General features: G+C 32.6%; 3 protein-coding genes across 3 annotated transcripts; 1 reads left to right on the top strand and 2 right to left on the bottom strand.

Moving 5' to 3' along the window:
- Nucleotides 1-929: 929 nt before the first annotated feature.
- LOC101257029 (kinesin-like protein KIN-5C) lies at nt 930-9,766 on the bottom strand. The gene is made up of 23 exons (XM_004249388.5): nt 9,611-9,766; nt 9,344-9,473; nt 7,489-7,647; nt 7,049-7,398; nt 6,824-6,962; nt 6,515-6,612; nt 6,270-6,426; nt 5,343-5,412; nt 5,139-5,215; nt 4,890-4,943; nt 4,717-4,797; nt 4,527-4,638; nt 4,369-4,455; nt 4,114-4,289; nt 3,790-3,951; nt 3,579-3,686; nt 3,320-3,478; nt 3,163-3,246; nt 2,551-2,756; nt 2,242-2,343; nt 1,998-2,107; nt 1,645-1,796; nt 930-1,450 (listed from the first exon to the last, which is right to left on the bottom strand). Exons 1-23 carry the CDS (start codon nt 9,667-9,669, stop codon nt 1,250-1,252), a joined length of 3,033 nt encoding a protein of 1,010 aa, XP_004249436.1. The 5' UTR covers nt 9,670-9,766; the 3' UTR covers nt 930-1,249.
- Nucleotides 9,767-10,609: 843 nt separating this feature from the next.
- LOC101257321 (auxin-responsive protein SAUR26-like) lies at nt 10,610-12,400 on the bottom strand. The gene is made up of 2 exons (XM_004249389.5): nt 12,040-12,400; nt 10,610-10,677 (listed from the first exon to the last, which is right to left on the bottom strand). Exons 1-2 carry the CDS (start codon nt 12,398-12,400, stop codon nt 10,610-10,612), a joined length of 429 nt encoding a protein of 142 aa, XP_004249437.2.
- Nucleotides 12,401-19,119: 6,719 nt separating this feature from the next.
- On the top strand, nt 19,120-20,343 carry TY-6 (disease resistance protein Ty-6). Its single transcript, XM_004249390.5, has one exon. The coding sequence runs from the start codon at nt 19,213-19,215 to the stop codon at nt 20,128-20,130; it is 918 nt and encodes a 305-aa protein (XP_004249438.1). The 5' UTR covers nt 19,120-19,212; the 3' UTR covers nt 20,131-20,343.
- Nucleotides 20,344-20,576: the final 233 nt, after the last annotated feature.

Consider the following 20,576-nt stretch of genomic DNA (forward strand, 5'->3'; position numbering starts at 1 on the left):
GTGTTATAGTCCATAGATTTTATTTGATCTGAAAATCTCAAAACGAAATGGCTAAAATTTTTCATGGACACGTTGAGACATTGGCAATGTATCCAGTTAGCTATGGAGTCATAGCTAACGTTGAAATTCTGGATCACCATCAAAGATGGTGAACTATACCACACGAAATCGGCAAAATTGGGAGTTTACTTGCTCCGGGGCTCGTTAAACCTTGAAATGGGTCGTTTTGGCCACCAAGGCCAACTGGCTCTGTAGCGAACATCTTAAAGAAGTCGATGAACATTGTGGATAAAAATGATTTCTTGATCACAAAAATTTCATGGACTATAGTACACAAAAATCGCAAAAATTAGGGTTTACCTACTCTGGGGCTCGTTTGTCCTTGAAAATGAATTTTTTTTGTCATCAGGGCCAACTATCTCCACAGTTAACGTCTTAACGGACGTCCACAAAAGGAATTACTCAAATTACTCGATTTTTCATATGTATTATATTACACCATAAATCAGGACCTTCATAATGAGTTAGGAAACTATCGCGTATACTCACCATTTTTAAGGCATATTTTTGTATATACATGTCATATTTTAGGTATTACGCAGATTTCTCGATTTTTCATGTCTAATGCCCATGATCTAGCGCTTCGAAGCTTCCTAAAAAAATTTCTAAAAAAAAATTATGTGAACCTTTGTAATTAGTTGGGAGAGAATTACATATATTCCCACCATTTTTCAAATCTTTTCTCGCTTTTGCGAGCCAACTTTTATGAATTAAGCAACCTTCTTAGTTTTTCATGTACATTAGCCCATGGATTTGGTGACATTGGGCATTCTGAAATTTTTTCTGCCAAAGGAATTTGTACAATTTTTCTATGGAAGATTTAAAAGGTGCTTTAGTAGAAGTACTTCATCACATTTACACAGCTAGAATTGACAAAATGAAAGTTACAACATATCTATTGACTTAGTATTACATAAGTGTTACAAAATGGAATTGTCACTCTTACTGAGTAGCAAAGAGCCATTGTCACAATAAATAAAGTTATTCCTCTCAGTCACTAAATCAAATTCTGGAAACCAATGATCAAGTTTTTCCTCATTTACAACCATTTCTAAATCCCAAGGCGGGATTTATCTTTTTGACAGAATTAGCTAGCAACATGTTAATGTTACAGTATTAGACATTTCTCATACACACAAAAATTAGTGATACAGAGCAGAGGATGACACACAAGAAAGTAATCAATCTGCTAATGGTTAATTTGCGATAGAGGAGGTCGTGGGACTAGTGATTGCTTTACTTCCTTTACTTGAAATGATTCGAAGGAGTTATTCTCCCGAAATTCCTCTAGAAGGGATTCCATTGGCATCGTGCGCAAAGATTCAATAGTCCCCTTGCTTGGAACATCTGGCTCAGACCTGACTGGTGTTGATCCAGTTGGTTCATAATCCTGTGAGTCGTTAAGGAAAAGACATCTCATGAAAAGGCATGATAGAGTTTTATTTTGTTAATGAAAAGGCAATAAAAGATGCAAATGGCATTATTTTTCATTTCTGTTGCAAGAGGAAAACCAACAGGTGAAGAAAAACCACCATGCTCATGGTAGCTACTCAATGTTATAATGGATTATGATAAATAACATACCATATATCTCTGCTGAAAAGTTTCAAGGGCCTTCTGTTCTATGGAAGTACACTGACTAGCGTGATTGTGCTCAAGTACTCCAATGGTTTCTGAATGAGTGTTGGCAGTTTCCAAAATGCCAGATATAGATGCTCTTTCTTTCTCCGACAAGCCTGGGTTAGAATTTAAACCAGAAGAAAAGTTATGCAACCAGCAGATGTAGCTATTAATGTAAAACGCTTCTTCAGTAAATGCACAAACTCTATTATATTTAGATCACAAGAGAAAGATAGCTAGTAGACAAATCTAATCAAAAGATGAGGAAAATAAAACTTAAAGAGACAGAGAGAGAACATGAAACATAGGAAACTTACTGTCAAAAGATTGAACGGCATCTTCACTATTCCTTGTTACAACTTCTTCAGCAGCATCCTTTGTAGAGTCAAATTCAGTTACATGTTGCTCATTACTGTCACACATATTCCTGTCATCAGCAAAAGAAAAATAAAGGAATTAAATGTAATCCTCAAGTTTCTCCGCAAAGAAACAGCTAAGTTCATATTTTATAAATACATTCAGCATCATGAAATCAGGTACCAAAGCATATTAAAAACTAACCTGACAACTGAATGCATTGTCAAGACATGTTGACTACCCATGTCATTAACTGATTCATTTGTACTTCGCCACAGCTTATGAGCTGTTTCAGTAGTGCTTACACTGGATATGAAAAACAAAAAAGAATTGCAACACAAATACAGAAATAAAAGTGAAGGTAAAATAATAGAAAGAAAACAAAATGATAGAGATCCAATCAAAAACACTGAACTGACAATATCAGGGAACAGAAATTCGATAGAGATCAGATGCTTATTTAAATGGAATAAGAGGCTGATACTCGAAACAACAACAAAGTCAGATTCTTACCACTTCTGCATAAGTAATTCCATCCGACAATGTTTAGCAGCTGAGAAATCAGCATTTTCTTCCATGCTACTGCCTGCTTGCGTAGAATAATCCTGCCATTTCCTTTTTGCAACTGTTGTAATACCCTCCATAGAGGATACATGTCCATCCAAGAAAGTCTTATTTCCAGTAACAGTTCCTCTAAGATCAACTAAGCGTGTACCCACCTGTCAATGATGCAAGTATATATTGTCGAGTTAAAATTATCGTAAGGAAATCTGTTAGAAAACTGTTCGGCAGTTAACACTGTTCAGCTGTCAAGAAATTAGTTAGTTAGTAGTTACTTTTGCTGTATTCTTCTTTATTCATTTTATCCATTTGATTAGTTGTGTGAATACATCGGAAATGTACTAATTCACTCATTCATGAATTATATCAATCTATTCTTTCTCCTCTTCAGCTCTTAACTAATCTTCTCGGTTAGATCCCTGAATTAGCCTTCATCTTCTTCGAGTCTTAGCTCCTAGATTAACTACTATCATTGTGATTGAGTGTGAGTCCATCAGTCAACTACAGTACAAGGAACCAAAGTAAGATATACCATTAATGATTACAAGATTAAAAAAGACAAACCAGCTCTTTTTGTCGATGCAGGTGATTGGAGACCATGGTAGTCATATCAGCAATAAGCTTCTGTGCTTCTGCTCTTGCTTGTTCCTGAAACAAACTCAAACATCAGTCACAGTATGGACAACTAATATCTATACGGGCAGAATTTTCAAATGTATACCTCATACGCAGCCTCAAATTCAGCAATACACTTCGTCTGGATCTCATCAACTGTCAGGGCATGTCTTTCAAGTTTTTTTGATTCTTCCACAAGCTTATCAAAATATCCTTGAATGATCTCGGAGATATTTGCCAAATGCTCTGTACTATCGTGAAATTTCTGCACGATGAGAAATCTAAGAATTAAAAAAAAAATGAAAGAAAACTTGAAAGAATAGATAAAAGGCAGACTACTCCTAGAGATTAAGTAAAATTGAAACCTGACGAAGTTCGCCAGCAAAAAGTGCCATTTCTCCTTGGTGAGTTGAGAGAGTGCTCTGGAGTTCTTCAAATAGTGAATTTGCTTCCACATCTTCTGCATCTAAAAACTGCATCAGGAAAGGGAAAAGTGAAGTGTTCAATCCCCCAACTGCATTGATCATTATAATATATACAGACTGAAACACATGCAGAGAAGGAACAAATCCATACTTCTTTAATGGAAATTGAATTAGAAGAAGCCAAAGCAGAAATCTCCTCCAGAGCAGCAGAAGAACTAGCTTTATGCAGTTTTACCACATTTTGCATGGCCTCTAAATGAGATACATACAAAGCCCTTGAAGCTCTAGTTTTCCTCTTCAAATCTACAACAGCCTACGAGAATATTTTTATCTCACAAACAGTTCAGAAAAATTGGATTTTCAGCTAATATGAAATTAAAAATGTGAAGCCTAGTATCAGAAGTAAAACAAACCAAACAACTAAAAGTTTATAATTAAAAAAATAAAAGAAGGAATGTTTGCCACTGGTTATCACCTTATCATGAGATTCAAGAAAGCCGTGACAGAATTTCTCAACACACTGGAGGTGTTCATTTTGTCGACACACTGATGTTGCCACTGAGTTGGAAAGGAAACCAAGTTGCTTTGCAAGGTCTGTTTGAAAGTTGTTGACCACCGACCTATTATCAGCACTCAGCTTGTCTTCTCTGTCTGCAAAAAACAATATTAGAAGAAAAGAATAACTGATCCCAACAAATCATTTCTGCAGATTGCTATCAGATGGCCTTACCAATTTTCAGAAATAGTGAAGCGTTGTCTATAAGTGATTTCTCCAACTGAGCCCGTAAACTACATGCTTGCTGAGCAAGGGCATTTTCTGTAAATATCAACATAAATTAAAGACCAAAGCCTCTGTGACATTCCAAACCAAAGATCAGACCACTTTACCAGCTTTTTTCTGTTCACAGATGATAAAATCCCGCTCCTTGAGGGTGTACTTGCTTTGTCTTAATTCTTCCTCAGCATTAGACAACAAGGTTGTAGTTTGGTTCAGGTGTTTCTGCAAGAAGCATCAATAATAAGAGCTTATGAACAGGATTTTAAAAAATGATATTAGAACAGAAGGCTAGAAACTCACCTGTGTAGCATCAAGTTTACATGTCAAATCTGAGCACAGATGAACCTGGTGATCATATCTACTTTGCAACTCCTCAAGTTGCTGATTTTCACAAACCAAAATCAAGATCATTCACTCTACACAAGTGGAATACATAAGACACTTGTAAACTACAAGAGTTTCAGAAAGCAGACCTTCAGCTGGTTTTCTAAGGTCACTCCCATTTGTTCAATTTGATCTGTCATAGCCTAAACATGGAAAAGGTAAGAATTGCTTTAAAATGTATAGTGAGACTGTGAGACGATAATTCAATACCAGGAACTCATACAAAAAACTGATTGAGGCTATATAATCCATTACTCAATAAGGCTAACATACAGTGAAGTTAGAGCAACTCAATAAGGCTATACAAGACATTGTGGGAAAAAACAAAGATGTGCTACCTTTCTCTCATTCTCCTCCTGATAATATCGATCTTTTGGTATGTACACACCATTCTTTTCACGTGTAGCATACACCTCTGGATGACCAACAGGAACAAAAGAAAATGAACAATTATGTTAAACAGTTAATATAAAAAGAAAAATGATAAACTGATGAGGATGTGTTAGTCACACCACAATTGGCTAGAACAAAAAAGTACTAGCCTGCTTTAAGCCTGTCAATTTCACCATACAGATCCTTGATGAGGGTGGATTTCATCATTTTTTGATTCACCTACAGATTTAACGAAGAAATAAGATACAGAGACAACAGACGACCAAAATAATTTAGTTTCATGGTTATAATTTAATCAACACTATGAGGTTATATGGTTAGAGGCTGAAAGAGATAAAGCAGACAGCTGCTAGAGATTAAGCAGATAAATGCCGAAACTTTGATTACTCAAGCAAACTGACTGATTTGCTTCGATCAACCAAAGTACTTTGGGAACATCAGAAAAGTAGCCAATTTTTGCATATTATCTCTGAAATCTTTATGCAAAAGTCAGAGCCTGATAATCCATATCCATTATGTAGTTGCATACTAGTGAATGTAAAACATCTTCAAGTATAGATCATGTAGTGGTTCTGTTTCAACCCAAACAACAACGATATCTCTATTCTTTAGAGGAAAAATGGCATAGTCAAAAAAATTTAATCAACCTAGGAAAAACAGCTCCATTCGAAAAAGGAATTTCATCTGAAAACTACTCCGAAACAAATATGGTAAAATAGGGCGAGCAATACTTATTCAAAGGTGTTGTACTAAACCAGAAAATGAGGAATGTTCAGCTGGAGATGACAGAAGAAACATTGATTGATAAGATGACACATAAATCATCTGGCAAGTGGAATGCAATAAGAATATGAATCACTATGACGTGATATACATCCTGAAGATACTCATGGAGATTCAACATACATAATAAATCATTCATGTGAACAGTAGATGGACACTGATATTGCATTTGAATGTCAAACAGCACCAGCAATCAAAGAATTATTGACTTGTTTTTAGATAATTAAGAGTGGAGAACCGTGAGATGATTCATGTAAGAAACTGTTTGCTTATTCGTGCATTCTACATTTTACCTCAGGCTTATTCTTAATATTCTTTGCCCTGTGGGCATAATCCAGCGTACTCAAGGTCTCCTCCAGACAGTGAACAGCAGGTGACACTGTGGCAATAATACATGTTTTTGTTCTTCCTCCCAATGAATCACGGAGCAAACGTGTGAGCTTGCTATCCCTAAATTTCATAGTACGCATCATAAGAAATGGCTTAGAAACACAGAGAGCTAAAAACAAATGAAAAAGTGATCACACATAGTAACTACCTGTAAGGGACATGCCCAAGATGCTCAACAAGAGCACTAATTACTCTCCCTAGTGTAAGTAGACTTTTGTTTATTTCTCCAGCTTCCCTTGCACGCCCCTGACAAATGGTACAAGAGACAGAGGATACGAGCACAGATTAAAGAAGTTGAAGTACAACTAAATGGAAAAATAAGAGGAAAAACTCCTTAGACAACAGTGCCTGCACTATAAAGAGAGAAGGAACAGATGATTTGTGTGTGGTTTTGACAAAACAAGATCAAGAAACAACCCTCGCAAAGAGTTTGTACAAGATAAGGTGAACACATTACCTCCCTAGCCCCAGAACGTGAAATATTTTCTGAACCAGCCAAATCGACTAAATTTAGCTTGCCACATTTTATGAGTTCTTCGCCTTCAGTGTTTGCTTCCTTGATGTGTATTGTTATGGAGAAAAGGGAATGTGAACGACTGAAAAAGGAAAGAGCATTGCTTCTAACATATTGAATGCAACATAATAATAATGATGGATTCTACAAAGAAACAAAAATCAGTACCTTGATTGCTTATTCAGCAAGGTTTCTGCAGTCCGACGTTTTGCTGATCCCCTTTCAAGCAAAGCGAATATCTCACTAGCACTTGTAACAATTTCTTCTTCAAGTCCTCTCACTAATACTCCACCTTTTCCATCTTCCATAAGTGGCAATTGTTTCTTTTGCCTATCTTCTACAGAAACTTTTGATAAATCATCAGGGGCTAACAAGTCAGTGATCTCTTCATTGTACAACTCTAAGAAAGTAACTTTCACACTATATTCTGCATTTTGACTCTCCAGCATATCAAAAATTTGCTTGACTGCTCGAGGTATAACTCCTGCTCCTGGAGGAAGCTCACTGTTATGCCCACTCTGTTACATCAGGCAATCACAGGTTAGAAACAAAAATCGTTACATAAGCTTCTACAGTGGGATTGAGGCACAAGACCTGTCAGCTAGTACCTTAGACCTCTTACATTCACCTTCCATGGTGTATGTTTTACCTGTACCAGTTTGACCATAAGCAAAAATAGTACAGTTAAATCCCTCTAAAACTTCATTCACAATGGGGATAATTGCCTGATCATAAAGATCCCTTTGCTGAGCAGATGGGCCAAAAACCTGAACAGAACATAACATGATAGAAGCAGTTCTTTTGATATCAGAACATGATAGAAGCATGAAAAAACCAGAACTTAAAACATAAGACAAATTATAGCAAAATATTGGCATTGAACATCTCATGGCTCAAGTGCTTAGATCAGTTCAGATTAGAAATTTCACACAATAATGCTTTGTGTAAAAGAGTATCATAGATGGCATTTCCATATTTAGCACTAAGAGCGATATATTAACAATGATAATAGTAACTCACCACAAGGATGGGGTAGGGGAATTCTCTACCACTGAACATAAAACAAGTCGGATCATAGTTTGTTTTTTTTTGAAATTGAAGTCGGATCATATTATTTTTCTGTGTAAACAACAAAAATCACTAATATTTCAGACAAGTTGTAAAAACCAGAACTCCACTCTAAATTAAGGATGCTATAACAATGAGATGCCAGTAGTATTCCCTTTCTTGAACATAAGAAGTGACGCACAATGTATGGGAGTGAGGAACTCTGGTTAAGTTGATATCTCACCAGTAAATATTGTAGTCCATGGTCAGTCTGATTAAGAAATAGATGATCGCTTTGAGATGGAAAGGCTGCAGTTCTTTTCTTAATTTAAAAAGATTCATAAGATCAATCTACAATGAGGGTGGTGATGTCAAAGACTGACATTGGCATGACAAAAGAGCTACAAGTTACAAACGTTGCAGGAGCAGAGTCACAGTCCAGCAACTGCTTATCTCCCCACTGGAGGAATCTCAACCCTCCATTTACTTTAACCAAATCAACTTGGGACTCAATAAAAAACTAATTGGCGTGCTCAATGAAGTAAATAAGAAAACCTGGAAGAAGAATCTAAATAGCAATGCATCAGTTCAGAAAATAAATGAATTAAATGATCTGACTGACATGTTGCTCAACACAGTTATCTCATTATTCTCAGGTTTCTAGTTATAATTTGAGAGAGCAGACATAAAGATAGGATAAACAATCACAGATAATCTCTAGGGATCAAGGCATCTTTTTCTTTTGCCTTATAGTCATACTCAAGCGCTTTAATCTTTAAGACTAAAAGATGCAGTTTCATCACTTCTTCAACCAAAAAAGGAACAGTAGAAATGAAGGGTAAAAATACTTACTCCCACCATATGTTTAGACCAAACCAATGAAACTTACCATGGTTAAACTGACTTAATGAAGCAATTATACATTAATCAACCATTTAACCATGTTTAAAGTGTTAGTCGTATATATTCAAACACATGTCACGCATTTATTGATCTGGTGTAAGCACCGTGTGGGAGTAAATTTTACCAAAATGGAGCAGTATTTCTTCTTTCATGGAAACATGGGAATCCCTTCTCGTGTAAAAATTGCTTTCTTCTTCCAGGTCTATGTTGAAATACAAGAGCAGTATCATTCTCTAACCTAATAGAGCCAAGGAAAGTAAATTTTAGGTTCTATAGTCTCACTTAGAATGTCTATGGCAAAGATTTCTTCTTTAAGGTTTATGTTCAAACATAAAAGCGAAAAACCCAATACCATTAGTTCAAATAGGAGTAAAAGTAAAAACCTTCAAATTCCAAGTACCAATTCAACATCAATGCATAAGCAAAACCAAAATGAATAACAAAATTGATTCCAGTATAGTAACTAGATTCCAAACAAAAAATGAAACCATTTTGTAATCAAACAGTAATTACCTTATCAAATGTAAAAACCCTATCTATGTGCTTCCCAGCAATGTTCTGTGAAACAGCTACCTCTTTTTGGTACTCATTGCAAGTCACCACTTGCGGAGCATTATTCCGGACTTCATCCTCACTAAAAGGCCTATAAATACATCAAATCAACAAAATTAATCCATTTTTCGACTTAAACTAATCAGAAAATCGAGTCTGAAATGATCAATATTAAGCATTCTGTGACTAATTAACTAAAATTACAAACGAAATGATATTAATTAGTACCTGCAACGAAGCAGAACTTGAACGTTTACACTTTTCTCCTTCTCATGGCGATTCGACATTTTCGAAGAAGTCGATTTTTAGAGAGAGAAAGTTAGAGAGAGAGAAAGAGATTAGCCGTTTGTGTTAAGGGAGATCTGAAAATGGGAGCGGGATGAAGAGGATAATTTGAATTTTTCGGGAAGACGCTCTTGATCATCATCTGACCGTTGATTTTGTCAAAATTCAGATGAACGGTTGAGATGAAATAGGAATTTCAGATGAGGTTGCCAATTTACAAAGTCATTTACCGGGTCATGTTCGATTTGTTCGGTTCGGGTCCGACTTCTTCATGGAAGGATTCTAACATGGGCCTGTATTTGAACAAAAGCCCAATTAAGAAAGAATGTAGTTTGCAAGTCTTTTCTTTTTTTTCGTTGAAGAAACTATCTAACTACACAAATATTTCTACCACGCATACTAATTTAATCTACTCTATAGTTTGAAATAATTATATATTGTCTCCATTAAGAATTTTGTATCATATTTCAAATCAATCACCACTCCGTCAAACTCCCCCTTGCTCTCTCTTTCTTTCTCTCTCTCTGCAAGGGTATACTGATGAATGTATCATTGCATTTTTTATGCTAGATACATTTTGAAAATATAGATACAAAAGAAGAGACGAGTAATAGAGCGAGATATGAGGTTGTTAGTATCTCATACACATGTGAATCACGCTTGGATACAGCATATCACGTAATTAGGATCTAAACTTATGGAATTTGTATTTATTTATTTTGTTGTTGTTTTGGGGTCAATCGAACATGAAAAAATTAAAATATATTTATCAAAATAATATGTTCGTCCACCATTCGTAACCAAACACACCCAAAGAGTGTAGTGGCCGGTCTTGATGGGGGCATATCCGGCGCATGGAATCAAACACTAAAGTTTGCTCTAGAACTATTAAAGTATACCAACGTTGGTTGTGGTGCAATATTGAGAGTGTTTCACCCTTAATCAGAGATCTCGAATTCGAGCCCTTGATATGGAGAAAATCATGTTGGGAGTACCACCGCCGAATAGGCCTGCATATACAATGAATATGTTAATGTACGTATTAATGATAACGAAGTGAATTAATTTATTCATTTGAATATTTGCAAACATCTCAAGTGTTGGGTAACAAAGAGGTTCATCTCTATACCGCCGGCCTTATTGAATTTGAAGAGGCAAAGTTGTATATGAAAGTTACATTTCTCATTCACTTGGTTGTCACTTGTCACTATAAAACTTAAATTGTAATTTATTGACTAAATTAAATATCTAAAATTGATACTTCGCTCATCTTAGTCGACACATAATAGTGGAAACGATATTTCTTTTCCATAAAAATATAAAAATAGGGATAACGTAAGTGTATATTTTATTCAAGGAAGAAAGCACAAGTATTTCTGGACTATGATGATCGAAATTCCAGAGACACATATGAACTCATTTTATATATAATATTGTACACCTTTTGGCTTATGTGGTGCACTGACTCCACGCAGTTGAGGCGCATGGGAAATATTTAGATGTCACGTAAGCCAAAAAGGTATACAAAATTACAAAAAAATAAATAAATTTAGTGAATAATAGGATCTTAGTTTTGTTAAATTGTATATCTGAAATTTGTGTCATAGTAGTCTAAGGAGGTAATTCTACCGTTTCCTTTTATTCCATCAAAACCTTCCTTGTGGTATAATAATATACATAGAAGGAGCTAGAGACCAAGTTACAGGTTTAGCCAATTAATTCAGTAACGTTCATCCAAACTTTGTATTCATTTTTTAAAAAAAATCAAGAAATCCATCTAATAAGAACCATTCATTTAAAAAGGCTAAATTCTTTATTATAATATACAAGTTACATTGTTTCGTAAACAAAATGTACTTTAGAAATCATTCTGCGAGCCAGAATTAGATTAATATAATGTTTATATTGCAATATTAGTATTTGTGTTTGATAATTTGTCGAAAATTCGAGCATTGCGAAATTATGGCATATGATTGTAATATTTTACTAGTAATATGAATATAAGGACCGCGAAAAATTGTGAATAATAGCAAACATTTACATCAAATGCTATAGCTATAGTTTCGGGAAATTCTAATCTCAATTTAAAAAAAAAAAATTGCCGTACCAAATCTCATGGTACAAGAAAATTGAACATTGAAATAATTTATTATCTCTTCTAACTCATGAATTTTCTAAGATCATTTCTTCGTACCATACAATAACAATCATAATAACAACATATTCAGTATAAGAAGATCGTTTCTGATAGACTTCTGCTAAAAAAAACTCCATGCTACTCTATAAGATGGCACTCAAAATGTGATCCAACTCTATTTTCCTATGCTATTATTCATAAAACAATATCTACAAAAACTCCTCCACCAACTCACCAAAATCAAACTTCCCATTGCAACATTCCACAGCATTAACCACTTCTTGAAATGCATTAACACTACATGGCACCACCAATCCATTTGTTTGGTCAAACCCAAACTCATTGTAAGTTTTCTCCAACAAAATCTTGAACAATGGATGAGAAAGATAGCTCGTTGGAACGATGAATCGTTCTCGTTCTTCCCCCACATAGATGGCTAAATTCCCTATTGGTATTGTTGAATTAGGGTTAGCAAGTGACCATTCTTCATTGCTTTTGTTGTCCTTAATAAGAAAGTATTCATGAGTAGGACTTGTTATTGCCTTAGCCTTCTTGGCTAATTTCTTCATTGAAATAAACTTGTTCATTCCTAGCATTTTAATAAATTTGGATTGGAAATATAAAAAGTAGAAGAAGAAAATATAAGAAAGTTAAAAGGGAAAGAAGTTCCTTGAGTAATATATATCCACTAGAAAAGGGTGGGTAGGATGGTTTTTCTCAAAGAAAACTATGTTTGTTAATATAGAGATTATTTTATGTATTTTGGACTTATCAATAGTTTAGTGCAATTATTAGTAGGTATAAAATCTTATAGCCTATCTAACCAAGAAGATATTATTTATTGGATGGGTATATATGACTCCACAAATATAAAGGGATAATAGTATTTTTTGGTGAATTCTGATTTTGATTTTTATAATATATAATTTAATATATTCAATTTTTAATTAATTAAAATATGAATTTATTATATTTGGATTATTGTTGAAGTATATATTCTCAAATACAAGCAACAACACAAAATTAATATAACACATAGGTAATTTAATATTAAATTGTGGATTAATCATTAATAATACTTAATGATTGTGAGTATTCACAAGCGATCGAGAGATCAAAAAGTCATATCTTTAATTTAAATATATTTAGTCAAATATCATAAGAGTTAGAAATAAATTAACAATAATATATAGAGAGATTAAAAATGCTATATATAAGCACAAATATAAATGTAGTTGGAACAATATATATTCTCTAAAGAATAAATAAAACTTCTTTAGGTAAATGATCAATGGAGGAGATCAAGAGTTGTCTATATCAATTATTAAATACTTTTAACCACTTAAAAGGACCCCTTAAATCAAATATTAACTACTTAACTAATGAATTAGCATAAAAAGAGAACTTGGATTAGTTATAACCAACCAATTCTACCAAAAAAAAAAACAAAAAACTAAGACATATATAATAGCCGTATAATTGAATGAAGAATATAATCATGGTTTAGTTGAAGGGTTAACTTAATTCCTTGCCATTTGTCAATCTAAATAAGAAAATTAAAGTTAATTAGGCTTTTTCTATTTATGAAAGTTATCACTTAATTATCACCAACTCATCAATTTGTTGGTCGGCTTGTACGGCAAATCCAACAAATCCTAATAAAAGATATTTATTATAATGTTGAAACCCTTTCAATATTAATCACTTAATTAGGTGTATAAAATTAGTCGAACTACCAAACATTGGAAATGAAAAATACAAGAGGCTAAACGTGCATACACATAATGTGTGGAGAGAAGACCAAAACCTTTTTTTAAAAAAAAATAAAATAAAAATGGAAATATATTAACGATGGATTACTAAAGATTTAGGGTCCTAATAATGTATAAATAGCGTGATCACGCGAAAGAGTCGCATGACAATTTTGAATTATAAGACTGTAAAGACAATTTAAATACATGACGAGATATTATAAATGTCGACAAAATAACTTTGCTATCACGATTCAATGTAGTTTAACTTGTTGCTACGATTTTAATTCAATATTTGAAGATGACAAACACATACTTTTCAAAATAGTTGTTTATTTTGAAAAAAGTTTATTAGATATATACAGCTGTTTTGATTTTTTAAATTTTTGTGTGGAAATAACTCACTTTAAACTAAGAAAGAAGTCAAAATTAATTAGAATATTCTTTGTGATTTTGACTTTACTCGTTTGTATATTCATGATGCCTAACTTGTGTATATATATGATATTAAAAATATATACATGTAATGATCAGTACGAAATTTTGTACCTGGTTCTTTGAAAATGTCATTGCAGAAATTTCATTTTTATATATTTATCAATATATATATATATATATATATATAGATATATATAAACCTTCCATAATATTCTTGTTTCACAAATCAATAAAGTCAATAACAATAGTTGCCTTTGAGAAAACGTGCTTAGAATAACGATTGAATTTGTTAATATGGTTCAAAGACACATAATTTATAACATGATATAATAAGAATCTTAAATGGAAAAGTTGTCCTGCATGGTATTTTTTATGGTAATTTTGTGTTTTAGGTGGCTTTTTATATGTCTTTATATAAGACTCGTGCGCTACTTGTTCAATTATATATCAGTTTAAGTGTTTATTCGTGCACAATTAAAATTAGATAGTATAGATGTCAGTTGAGGCCAACATGTCCTTTAACTTAGCCTCACCTAACATTTATGCCCTCCAAATTTAGGTGTCCACAAGTAGATACTTAAACTTACATAACATTGAACAAGTAGACATTTTTGTTCTAGGTGATATAATACACGTAGGACGTCACATAAATATGAATTGGCACATATATTGTCATGTAGAACCCATGTGTTTACATGTTCAACTTTATATAATTTTAAGTGTTTAAATGTGCAAATCCAAAATAAAAATCATAAATATCAAACGAGATCAAGTGAAAAAAATACATTATATATACTGCAACAGAGAAAACAATTTTAAAAATGGTGCGTTTAAAGTTAAACCTTATGAACCTTTTTGCATTAGTTCTGCAATTCTGCCCCAATTATTATGCATACCAGTTATTAATATAGATATTGGATAACTCTATGTGAAAAAATCAATACTTTCAGTTTTAACCTATTTAAAAGAAGTACATCTTTCCTAATTTGGTAACTTTTGAATTTCAATATTGCCTAAATATGTTTAAGATTTTAATATTAAAATACATTTGATAAATTATATATACTTTTAGGTTAAAGCTATAAGATTTAAATGTCTTATTTAATAATTTTCTTAAGTTTTTCCAATCAAACTAATACAAATAAATTAAAACATAAAGAGTAATATTTTTACAATGTTATGATTCTCAATCAACTCCATTAATATCGCATTGTTATATCAGTCCATTTTCAATTTTCATTACAAACCCTGATTGTATGGAAGTAAGAAAAGTTATAGTAGCAAAATGAGTTAGAATTAGAATTTGAAAATTCTTATACATTATGCATATATGTTTTATCTCCCAAAATTATTTTCTGCATGTTGTTTTAAATTTATTCTTGTTTTAACATTTATATTGTATAATTAATGTATATTTTTTTATGACTTTTGATGAGATATACATAAGTTATACACTGGCTATAGCAAACATAAAAATTATATTTTTATATTATAACTATAGTTTGCATAATTGTGTTCCATAGCAAACATAAATATATATATTTTGCTATACATATACAAAAGAAAACAGTTGTATAACTTCGTTGTATATATACAAAACTATATAATATGTCTTGGTATACATATACAAAAAATGAATTGTATAATCAACGTTTATATAAAGCGAGCAAGACAAAATAAAACTGAGCAGGGGAAGATCGTATTTGATTGATAACAAGTTATAGGACAAAAATATATGCACTTGTATTTGTATATACAATTTTCTCTCGTTTTATACAAAAACAAACACAGTGTATATATTTGTGTTTGTATAAAGTGAGAAAGGCAAGTGAGCGAGATCTGGGAGAGTGGCGAGCGAGATCTAGGGAGGGGAGAGAGGGGAACAAAAATATATGTACATATATACAATTTTTTCTCGCTTTATACAAACACAAACACATTTTATACATTTGTGTTTTATATAAAGTGAGAGAGGCGAGTGAGTGAGAGAGATTTGGGAGAGTGGCGAGCAAGATTTGGGAACGGGAGAGAGGGGAACAAATATATATATATATATATATATTAATTTGAATTAATAATTTGCTGTTATATACAATTTTTCCTACATTATAACACAATCAACAAAATTTAACATAGTTTAAATATATATGAAATATACACTAATTATACATTAACTATACGTTGACTATTTAATCTTGATCAACTCAAAATCACTTTTAAATAGTTTCAAATTATAGATACGATAACATTTTGAGTTTTTTTTAAATGTCAAAGAAGGAGGAGAAGGACGAACGAGAAGGAGAAAGGAGGAGGTCAAATAAGAAACTCTTCATTTTTTGGTAATTAAGGTTACCGAATTGTCTTTGAGAGTAAATATCCCCCTAGTTTATTTTCCTCTCATTTATTTTCTAATATGATCTGCTTCATATGCTTTTTCTTTGGAATTTTTCCCAGCAAAAGTAAAGGTTTTATTTAATCACAAAAAATATTTGTTAAGATTAATTTAATCGCTAAAAATTCAAAAAGTGAGGATAGTTCAAAATCATATAAAGAGATCAATTTATTCAATCTCTTTAATGCAGGACTCAATCTTCAACACACTCCCCACACCCATGACTTGATATAAGAACGTGAATAATTTAATATGCAAGTCCAATATTGATAAATCATGAATTGAGATGAATCCAAATCATATCATGTTAAAAAAAAATTGACTCTTAATCCTAATTAAGCTTCAAAAACTAGCTCAAAATGTAAATTTTACTCAAAATTATATTTTCTTAAAAAAGTTATATTTTTTCACATTCACCGAATAAAACTCTTAACAAAATATCGAATTTAAGCACACATTAACTACTCATAATTATCATCTTTTCCTTGGGTCAAAGTTTTTTTTGCAGTCAAACAAGACAAATAGGAAAATATGTTAAATTGGGCCATTATTTAATTCTCAAGTCTTCAGTCTTGGATATCCATTTTAGTATATATATAATTTTTTTCCTTTTTAATAAAGTCAATAAAGAAGTAAGAAAATTCACTTGACCAACAATAGTGAAGAGGTAATTAGTAGGAATTTTGGGGTGAAGACACTTTTGAGTCGTTTGGTTTGAAATTAAGGAATTAGAAATTTCAATATTGAATTAGTAAATAGTAATAATGAAATTATTTAGTGTATATGTACTTTTATTTTTGGTAAATTTATTAACATTACACAAAATGAATAGTATCTTAAAAGAGGCAACATGAGAAGAATTTGCAATATTAAGAATGATACTTTTTGTTTTTGGCGTCATATTTGCTGATTATTTTAAATTTGTAAACTTGAGATCTCTAATTAAAGAAGAAGCAATTACATTCTTTCGTCGTTTCGAGAGAATGAACTTTTGATCTCATTATAGAGTGTATATATAAAAATATATATTCGCTCTGAATCGCAAAATCGAACTATATTTCAAAATTCCACTCCAAAATACTATCAAACAAGGGTCCATGGGGTTGGCACGTGCATTGTTGTCATATGAAATATGGTTAGTTGATCACACCATTTTGTACTCTTAAGTCTGTCTTGATCGAATGTGACTAAAAAATAGCTCATTATTAATTTAAATAATTAAACATTGCTTAGTTGGTGTTGGATCCCATCAGTCTTTCAATTATTAAATGGATTATTGTTTGTAAATTGCTACTACAACTAATATAAATAAATGATTTTGAGTTATTATATACATAAACAAAATGTTATGATTATATGATAATGCTATGATTTACTAACCTGACAACTCAAAGCAAGGTCGAAATTCATTTTTTTTTCCTAAAATTGATTAACTAATAACTCATCAAGCAAGTTAAGTGTAATCTATTATGGTCATTAATTAATGTATATTAGAAAAAATTAATAGTAACAACTAACAACTTTACAGTCAAATGTCAACAGGTATAATTAACTTTTTTTTCACCAAAAAATTACAGAATGATTGTGTTAGTTTAGTTTAATATTAATAAAATTATTTATAGTGGAATGGGTAAATAAATCGAAATATTATTTTTGTTTTAAAATATTTTATAGTTTTTTTCTTATATCTTTCACATTCATCAAATAGCTATCGAAAATTGTACCACTTACTCTATTTTTGTCTAACTAATTATAGTAATTAGTACTTCCTCGATCCTAATTTCATTTCCCCTCTTTTTGCAGTTTATAGCCTAAAAATGAATTACCCAATCAATATTTTAGATTACTTTTATTTGGCAAACAAATACATGAAGGTACATTTTTCTATTTAAAATATATTTATTTGAAAATATCTTCTCATATTTCTAAAATTTGATGATCAATCAAATTATATTAGTAATACATTGAGATAGAGGGATTATAGTTTTAATATCAACGTGGTAAATTTTTATCCTTTTTGCGTTTGTTTTTCATCTGACGTACGATACTCACATCATCTCTGGTGCCTAGGCATCTGTTAGACCCTCAATGTGATGGTTCGAGCGGCTTAGGCTTGACTAATGTTCTTTGGTCGAACTTTGTAGGTTGCACTATTTGTGTGATTCTTTGTGACGCGAGTTTACTCCAACGTTAGGGCTTGTTCCTGTAATGTAATTGTGTGTTCTACTTTTGTATGCTTGTCTAGAGCTAATCTAGAACGTAAGTGAAAAAGGAAAGACGTGTTGAGTCTGAGTGTTTAGATTGTCTTAGTGGGTTAAATCGATTGAAGTTGACTCCCTAACAATATTTACCGTAAACTTTTTCTCGTTTGAACCTCGCCCTTCACTTTTAAGGCTAGGCTACGTCATCCTAAGGTGGGTCAACTTGGTAATTTTTCTTACGTCTCTCCCTCCCAGTACCTAGATATTAGATACACCCCAAAATAAAGATTTTACGAGTTGGTGTCAATTGAGTGGTTTGTGGACTTTCGTTGCACTCCATAATTTTTTGGCCAAATAAATTTCACTCATTAAATTTGAATTCGTATTAATAAAATTATATAATAAGAATAAAGTTTAAACTCAAGATCTCTAATTAATTAAGAATATGAATACTTACTAACGCACCGCAATTTGATAGTAAATTTTTTACCTTGTTCATATACAGTTATTATGAAATCCTTTTTAAATATATTCCACTGCCTATTTTCAATCGACAGACTCAAATCGCCTCAGAGTTTGGAATTTTTTTTCAACTGTACTACTCTCTCTCTCTCTCTTTCTCGATAATGACTCAAGTTGATTTGGAATCACTAGTTTCCACCAATTCCGGCGGAAGTAATGACCGGAAAATTGTATGTGAAACTCTAGCGAAAGCCGCCGGCGTCAAACCGGAGAAAAATGATATTCCAGACGACGAAAAGGAACTTCCGCCGGATTTCCCGCCGGAGTCATTCTGTCTATCGAAAGATGCTGAACTCGATTGGTTTGATAGAAACGCAGTTCTGGAGCGTAAGGAATCAGCAAAAGGTAACAGTTCACACGGAACGAATGTGACTTCAAATTTGCATCCAAATTTGAATTCAAACTCACAACGAATTCCATTGACTTTGAAAACTAAAACTACTTTCTTCGGTTTACCGAAGAGTAGTTCTGTTGATTCGAAGAGGAAAACATGTAAACCGGCGAATATGCGTTTTTTTCCGACGAAACGATCTGAATCGGCATTGAAAGCGGTTTCCGCTCCTGAACCGGTATCACCGAAGGTATCATGTATGGGAAGAGTGAGATCGAAGAAAGGTCGCCGGCGATCATGTGAAGCATCCCAAAAATCTGAAATATCACTCGAGAGATCAAAAAGCAGCAGAACACCTAAACGGAAAATCGGATTCTATTCACGTCTACTTTCAATATTCGGATTCGGTCGGAGTAATATCAAACCGGTGAAGGCTAGTACAGAGAGAACGCATGATTCCATACCGGAAGAGCCACTTCCGCCGAGAAAGAGCAACGCTGTGGTAACCGAAAAGGTTCATAAAGTTCCGGCGAGTGTTGAACCGGTTTCGGTTTCCGATTCAAGCGGTTTAGGAGGAATGATGAGGTTTACGTCGGGCCGGAGATCGGAATCCTGGGCCGCCGATGAGATCGATGCAGTGCTTTCAGAGTTGGGTACAGATCGGAAAGTGGGTCCCACTATAAGAAATTGAATTCCAGTGAAGGAGCGCGCGGAAGTCATTTCTATGATGGTTAAAATTTCGTTAGTCCAACGTGGCAGTAAAATTTACTCAATATTTCTCTAGTTGAGCAATTTCTTTTTTCAATTTTTATTGGTTCAACTAGTTATGCGAGAATTATAATGTAAATTTAAATGTATTACTCTCGAAAAAAAAATCTATTAATTCTCTTTTATGAATCATAAACGTAACGATATCATAGTAAGGTTTATGGTTCAAAGTCATAATAGAAGAAATATTTGTCTACTCATACATACTTCACTTGGTTTGGAATGGAACTCAGTTGGTAGGACTTCATTCTAACGTTATTTAGACGATAATAATAATATATTTTACTTAAATGTTTTTGAATAATGCATAATACGTAAATTAATTACTTTGTATACAAATATTTTTCTTTTTTATTTGCTAATATTGTC

This window comes from Solanum lycopersicum, chromosome 10, assembly GCF_036512215.1.
Source record: "Solanum lycopersicum chromosome 10, SLM_r2.1".
Classification (NCBI taxonomy): domain Eukaryota; kingdom Viridiplantae; phylum Streptophyta; class Magnoliopsida; order Solanales; family Solanaceae; genus Solanum; species Solanum lycopersicum.